Below are 6,985 nucleotides of genomic sequence, written 5' to 3' on the forward strand. Positions count from 1 at the left end.
CATCGTGCTTTGTATTAGACAACACTGAGCATGGACCGATCTTGGATTACAGCACCTCGCATAAGCGAAGCGTATCAACATGGGGTTGAAGAGTTTTTGTCATTTGCCCAAATACATTCAGCAACCACAGATGCCAACTTTTTTTGCCCTTGTGTTAAATGTGTCAACGGGAGGCGTCATTCATTGGATGACATTAGATCGCATCTGATATGTGATGGCTTTAGCCCGACGTACACAAAGTGGATATGGCATGGTGAGTTGGTTGGTCATACAACAACATGTCCATCTCATCCAGTTGAGCTACAAAGCGGAGATCTCATGGAAGACATGATACGTGATCTTGGGCAAGAGGGCTTTCGGGAATGTCATGCAGATATTTACGATGCTCTTCAAACAGATGCGCAAACGCCGTTGTATGTTGGATGCAAAAGCTTTAGTAGGTTATCAGCTGTGCTAGCTTTGGTTAACCTAAAGGCCAGATTCGGGTGGAGTGACAAAAGCTTCACAGAGTTGGTTTTGTTATTGAAAAATATGTTTCCTGAACATAACACCTTACCGAAGAGTCACTACGAGGCGAAAAAGATATTATGTCCCGTAGGCTTGGAGTACCAAAGAATCCATGCATGTCCGAATGATTGCCTTCTCTACAGAAATGAGTTTCTGGATATGCGATTCTGCCCCACTTGCGGACTTTCACGGTATAAGGGCAATGATGGGGAAGGTACTAAAGGTTCAGCCACCGCTAGTAGTCGTCCAGCAAAGGTTTGTTGGTATTTGCCAATAATACCTAGGTTGAAGCGGTTGTTTGCGAGTGTACAGGATTCTAAATACTTAAGGTGGCATGCAGATGAAAGAAGAATGGATGGTATGATCAGACACCCCGCTGATTGTACACAATGGAAGACATTTGACTCCTTGTATCCATCTTTTGCACAAGAACCTAGAAACCTAAGGCTTGCGCTTGCCTCAGATGGAATGAATCCCTTTGGTAACTTGACCACCAATCATAGTTCGTGGCCGGTATTATTAATGATTTACAACCTTCCTCCATGGTTGTCCATGAAACACAAATATATGTTGCTCTCTATGATGATAGCTGGTCCAAAACAACCCGAAAATGATATTGACGTGTACTTGGCTCCTTTGATAAAAGACTTGACCAAACTGTGGGTTGATGGGGTTGAAGTGTATGATGCAAATGCTAAATAGTCATTCAACTTGCGTGCAATGCTCTTTTGTACGATTAACGATTTTCCCGCTTATGGTAATTTGAGCGGATACAGTGTCAAAGGACACCATGCATGTCCTATTTGTGAAAAAATACTTGTTACATCCAACCAACCCATGGGAAGAAGACAGTCTATACAAGGCACAGAAGATTTTTAAGCCGAAATCACCCGTATCGGCGTTTGAAGAAGGCGTTTAATGGAGATAATGAGGTTGAAATAGCGCCTGAACCATTATCTACACATGATGTTTACCAAAGGGTCAGAGACATAGAAACTACCTTTGGTAAGACACAAAAAAAGGACATGTCTGCGAAGAACATTTGGAAAAAAAGGTCAATATTCTTCGATCTCCCATATTGGTGCAATCTGGATGTTCGGCATTGTTTGGACGTTATGCATGTGGAGAAAAATGTGTGTGATAGTTTGATTGACACCCTCCTTAACATTAAGGGGAAGACAAAGGATGGTGTAAAATCTCGTCAAGATTTGGTTGAGTTGGGTATACGGGAGCAACTACATCCAGTTTTACGAGGTGCTAGGACATATTTGCCCCCAGCATGTTACACAATGTCCACAGCTGAGAAAAAAAGTTTTTGTCATTGTCTAGCAAATGTCAAAGTTCCTCAAGGATACTCTTCAAATATGAAGAGGGTTGTGGAATTGAAATTGATTGGCCTGAAATCCCATGATTGCCACGTACTAATGCAACAACTTTTACCAGTGGCCATTCGTGGAATCTTGCCTGAAAAAGTTTGTAATGCCATCACTCGCTTGTGTTTTTTCTTTAATGCTATCTGCAGCAAGGTTATTGACCCATCGCAGTTGGATATTTTGGAGAATGAAGCTGCCATTATTGTCTGTCAATTGGAGATGTATTTTCCCCCCTCATTCTTTGACATAATGATCAATTTAATTGTTCATCTGGTTCGCGAGGTTAGGTTGTGTGGCCCGGTTTATTTACGATGGATGTATCCGGTTGAAAGGTTCATGAAGATGCTGAAAGGATACACAAAGAACCAATATAGTCCAGAAGCAAGCATAGTTGAAAGATATGTTGCTGAAGAAGCAATAGAGTTTTCATCAAATTATATAAGTAACGTACAACCAGTCGGTGTTCCTCAAAATCGGCATCAACCCTCGAGTCAAGGTAGGGGAACTCGAGGATTTGATGTTGTCACCATGAATTTGCAAAGGCTGTCCCAAGCGCATCTATATGTGTTAAACAACACAACAGAGGTGATGTCGTGCATACATTCTCATAAAAACCAATTGTCAGCTAAAAACCCAAGAATGAACAAGATGAGGTTGTTGCAGGAACATAATAGAACTTTTGTCAACTGGTTTAGGCAGTGTATTTTTGCCGATGCCACAACTTCCGAAACCCTCCGACTATTAGCCCTTGGCCCAAATCTGAATGTGCCCACCTGGCAGGGATATGATATCAATGGCTATGCTTTCTACACAAAGTCACAGGATGCAAGAAGTACCATGCAGAACAGCGGGGTTAGTGTTGAGGGTGAGGCAGCTCACTTTAGTAGTGTTTTTGATAACAATCCCATTAACGCGTCAATGACATACTATGGAGTCATTGAAGATATATGGGAGCTGGATTACGGTCAATTTAGAGTTCCTGTGTTTAGTTGTCGATGGGTTCATGCGAATACAGGGGTACGCAAAGACAAAATGGGCTTTACTTTAGTTGACCTAAAAAAAGGTGGTTACAATGATGAGCCATTTATAATGGCAGTGCAGGCCAGACAAGTTTTTTATGTTGAAGATCCGTCTGACCCTACTTGGTCCGTGGTTATACAAGGCAGAAAATTTGATATGACCGACTATAGTCATTATGCAGCATTTGATGTGACTGATATGCCACCTGTCAATGACCAAATACCTGTGATTGAGGCCACCGACAAAGATGATGTTGAACATGCAATGAGACATGACCATCACGAAGGGCTATGGGAAAATAACGACACCTAACTGCCTATCATTTATGTGGTAATGTCAACCTGCATAACTGCGTAATTTACTTAGAGTAGAATAGTGTGAGCAGTTACCAATAATGGCAATGAAATTTTTTGTGTCAATAGCTGCTTTCCTTGTTTCTCTGTTCATAGTTGTAATGTCAACATTATGTTTGTTTTTAAAATGTCATTTTTAATAGTGTGTGTTGTAGTCTGAAATTTCACAGATGACATTCCATGTTCCTAATTGATGGGTTTTTCTGGAACATGACCATTACAACAAGTGAGGGATCATCACCAGGAAACAACTCTCATTGTAAGTTTGCATGCTTAACATACCTTAGTTGTGTTTGCATCTCCTTAGGAATACTATTTTGTTATGAATGATGACCATGCTTTTGTGTTTGCATTCTGTGAATTTAACAGTTATTTGGTCTGTTGATAATTTGTTTGAGTAGTTTAACTATTTTAGTTATTTGATTATGATATAAACATGTCTAGGAAATGAATTTGGTAAATGAACTTATCTAGTTAGTAGGACGAATTTGCACTATACTAACTGGTAGTTGTAGATGAAGCCTCTGTTAAAAAATTATGTTTATAAATTAGTATAAATTGTTACATGTCTATCACATATAAATAAAATGTCTGATGTGTAAGAGTGAGACACATTTAACATGTCTTAGAACTAAAAAAATGATAAATGACCAAAGCCTAACAAAAATATTAGGAACATATTTTCTTAAGTACTCTTTTGAACACATGTCCTCTAATTAGTCAAAATTTAATTTATTAAAAATGATAGATTTTTTTAGTTTCACATTATTCAGTTTATCCAAATAGTTTTTGTTTCAAAAAGAAAACAAAAAGAACTCAATATTTCTGTAAAAAAGAACATAATACTATAATAGTAAGATAACCTTCTGAAGGAACTGGAAATTGCTGAATAAAACTTTTCAAGTCTGGACCACTGACTTTTCCTGTATGGAAATTATAAAATAATCAATAACTTCCAAGAATAAGTGAAGAAGAACATAGAAACACCAATAAAATTTTAAGCATCTGACCAGTGCTGACACGTTTTCCTTTGCTTCCTTCGTTGGCTATCCTTTCTTCTTCTTTCTTGAGAACTTTGTGGGAAAAAAAATAGTTTGTGTTAAGATCTCTGTAAAGAGCTAAACTTGGCAGTTAAAGAAAAGTGGGAAAAGAATTGAAATATAATAATTTCCCCAAATGATTAAAAAGAGAAAGAAAACCAATAATAACAGTCACTATAATACCAGGTCTTTAAGTTTAAACTTCCTTTTTCTACATTCATCTGATTATACTATTAAAGTCACATAATTCCAATGTCAACAAAGCACCTTCTTCAGAACTCTTCATGGCAGAGTAAGTTATTTTTTTACAATAATTAAGCTGAAGAAGTTAGTTTGGGGTCATTGGTGCTATAAAAATATTATTATCTTAGAAGCAATTTGATAAACAATGGACATATAGTTTCAATCAAATTGCCTATGCTGTTTTTAAAGTGACTGCACTGAATGTAAGGAATTTACAATAACAGAATGTTTCAAGAGCACTTGTTTAGAGCATTGTATGGAACTAAGTTTTGGGCAATGAAAAGCCAATGAGAGAATAAAGTCAATGTTGCAGAGATGAAAAGTTGCATTAGATGAGTGGGAATACAAGACAAAATAGGATTAGGAATGAATCCATTACTATATTATAGAGAAAGCTACACTAGCATCTACCACAAAAAATGGTAGAATTTCACTTTTTGTGATTTGGGCATGTGTGGAAAAAACCTATAGAAGCCCAAGTAAGGAGAATAAACTATAGGAGGATATCTCTATCGATAGAGGGAGACTGAAAAAAAAATATAGGTGAAACCATTAAGAAGGATTTAGAGGTCAATGGTTTGTTTATAGACATGATTCACAGTAGAACATTATGGCCTCTTTTGATTCATGTAAGTATCCCTACCTGGTGAGAAAGGTTTTGGTTGTTGTAGTTGAAAGACGAGTCAGAGAGTTTTGACAATAGATAAACAAAACTTATTAATTGCAAATCAATCCTTGAAGATAAACAAAACTTTAAAGGAAAATCATTGTAAGCAACATAATGTTATCTAGCTTAGCACATGATCAACATTCAGGAGTATTTAAGCTACATTTTATAGTTTGTTAAATACCTGAATAAAACTTTGATCCCTAATTATGCCACCAGAGGAGCATGACTACACACCTTCTAATTATGTAAAGCCTTGCCCTTTGCTGCCTAAGGGCTCCTCCAAGCCCTCTGCTTGAAAGCCTTCTCTTTGAGCCTCCCATGCTAGGACTACCCATTTTCATTTTTCAAGAGTTAGTAACTTTTTTGGTTTTCTTATATTTTTTTCTTTAAGCTTTGTTGGGCTTATAGCTTGAAGCTTTGAATTGAAGTTGTGTTGTGTTGTGAGTGAGTTTGTTTAGTGAGGGGTGAGAGGGTTCTTATATAACTAGCTTTTCTTCCAATACCTTGAGCTGTTCTAGAATTTGTAACCTCTCTTCCTCAAAGTTCGCCAATGATTCCTCTAAATATAAGACCGCGTCCACGGGGGTGTTCTGGTTGCTGCATTCTTGATCTTGATGACTATAAAACCCGTTTTCCTCCTTTGCTTCATGATTCAAGTCAATGGACAATCCATCACTATCTTCAGCATTGCTACAAGAGGGAGATGAAGTTCTGCTTCTCATGCTACCATCCCTTCTTGACATCATCATCTTTTCTCTTACCTCATATTCATGAACCTTCTTTCTATATACTTCAAGCTCCTTTTCTAGCTCTAGCTTCTCTTTCTCCCTCTTCATCATGAGCTCATTCAAGAGTTGCAAAGCCTCATGATCATACTCAGATTGTTCTTCCATCATTCTTTGATACTGCAAGGCTTCCATCTGCATTGCTGCTTTCTCTTCTTGAAGCCTATTTATCATTGCCATTGTTTGATTGGCTGCTATAGCAGATGCACTTCTCTCTTCTTCAAGTTCTGCATATAGAGTACTTAAGGCTTTCCTTTCCGATTTCAATGCTGATTTTAACTTATCAATTGTTACCTCACCACCTTCTATATCACTTATCACACTTCCATCCAATGACTCTTCTGTTCCTGATTCTTTCCTCTCAAGGAGAAGTAGTTTCTTGTGTAGCTGATGTAGACTCTCCAAAGAAGTGGGTGTGTAAGGAACCTTTTCTTCCTCATTCTCATTAAGTTCCAATAAAGATGGCAAATGGTTATTTACTGTTGGCATTTTCACTTCAAGTGACATGGTTTTAAATTCTACAAAATCTTCACCTTTGTCATCACCTAGTTATAAATTGAAATCAGGCTAAACATGGGCACAGATAAGCTTAATTAAAACAATTGGGTCAATCACTTGTATAGCCCTGTCATTAACTCACTCCAATTGGCTCAGTCATTTTAATCTTCATTTTTAAAGTGTACAACATCGGGTATTATTTTAATATTTTCCCAACAAATTATCTCTTCTTGCGTAAATTACAGCACCTGCAGCATAAAGAGGGACCTCTCCTCCTTACTTTTCCTTTCTCAATCATCACCTAACAACACACATAAAAACTATTACACACTCCTCACCCCTCTTTCTTCACCATTTTCACTCTACCAAACAGGCATCTTCTATCTTCTATCACAAAATAAAAATAAAAATGGAGGGCCCTGTGTTATTATTTGGTGATAATTGTTATCCTCATCCCCAAAAGTGTGCTTTAAATTTTATTTACCGAAAATATATT

At 37.5% G+C, this 6,985-nt stretch overlaps 4 protein-coding genes across 4 annotated transcripts; 2 read left to right on the top strand and 2 right to left on the bottom strand.

The window, feature by feature from the left end:
- The first annotated feature begins 30 nt into the window (after positions 1–30).
- On the top strand, positions 31–1,209 carry LOC100779325 (uncharacterized). The gene has a single exon (XM_006590057.1). The coding sequence runs from the start codon at positions 31–33 to the stop codon at positions 1,207–1,209; it is 1,179 nt and encodes a 392-aa protein (XP_006590120.1).
- Positions 1,210–1,532: 323 nt separating this feature from the next.
- LOC102664072 (uncharacterized) lies at positions 1,533–3,212 on the top strand. Its single transcript, XM_006590058.1, has 2 exons — positions 1,533–2,101; positions 2,168–3,212. The coding sequence occupies exons 1-2, from the start codon at positions 1,533–1,535 to the stop codon at positions 3,210–3,212; spliced, it is 1,614 nt and encodes a 537-aa protein (XP_006590121.1).
- Positions 3,213–5,406: 2,194 nt separating this feature from the next.
- LOC100791775 (uncharacterized) lies at positions 5,407–5,526 on the bottom strand. The gene has a single exon (XM_003535924.4). The coding sequence runs from the start codon at positions 5,524–5,526 to the stop codon at positions 5,407–5,409; it is 120 nt and encodes a 39-aa protein (XP_003535972.3).
- Positions 5,527–5,665: 139 nt separating this feature from the next.
- LOC102664210 (myosin-binding protein 2-like) lies at positions 5,666–6,540 on the bottom strand. The gene has a single exon (XM_006590059.3). The coding sequence runs from the start codon at positions 6,496–6,498 to the stop codon at positions 5,683–5,685; it is 816 nt and encodes a 271-aa protein (XP_006590122.1). The 5' UTR covers positions 6,499–6,540; the 3' UTR covers positions 5,666–5,682.
- Positions 6,541–6,985: the final 445 nt, after the last annotated feature.

This window comes from Glycine max, chromosome 10 (assembly GCF_000004515.6).
Source record: "Glycine max cultivar Williams 82 chromosome 10, Glycine_max_v4.0, whole genome shotgun sequence".
NCBI lineage: Eukaryota > Viridiplantae > Streptophyta > Magnoliopsida > Fabales > Fabaceae > Glycine > Glycine max.

Excerpts from the sequence above, each read along its gene's own strand:
- LOC102664072 (XM_006590058.1), top strand. The coding sequence starts at position 1,533 with ATGTCTGCGAAGAACATTTGGAAAAAAAGGTCAATATTCTTCGATCTC. Across the intron at positions 2,102-2,167 it reads ATTGTCTGTCAATTGGAGAT|GTTGTGTGGCCCGGTTTATT; the intron begins GTATTTTCCCCC and ends TCGCGAGGTTAG.
- LOC102664210 (XM_006590059.3), bottom strand. The coding sequence starts at position 6,498 with ATGTCACTTGAAGTGAAAATGCCAACAGTAAATAACCATTTGCCATCT.
- LOC100779325 (XM_006590057.1), top strand. The coding sequence starts at position 31 with ATGGACCGATCTTGGATTACAGCACCTCGCATAAGCGAAGCGTATCAA.
- LOC100791775 (XM_003535924.4), bottom strand. The coding sequence starts at position 5,526 with ATGGGAGGCTCAAAGAGAAGGCTTTCAAGCAGAGGGCTTGGAGGAGCC.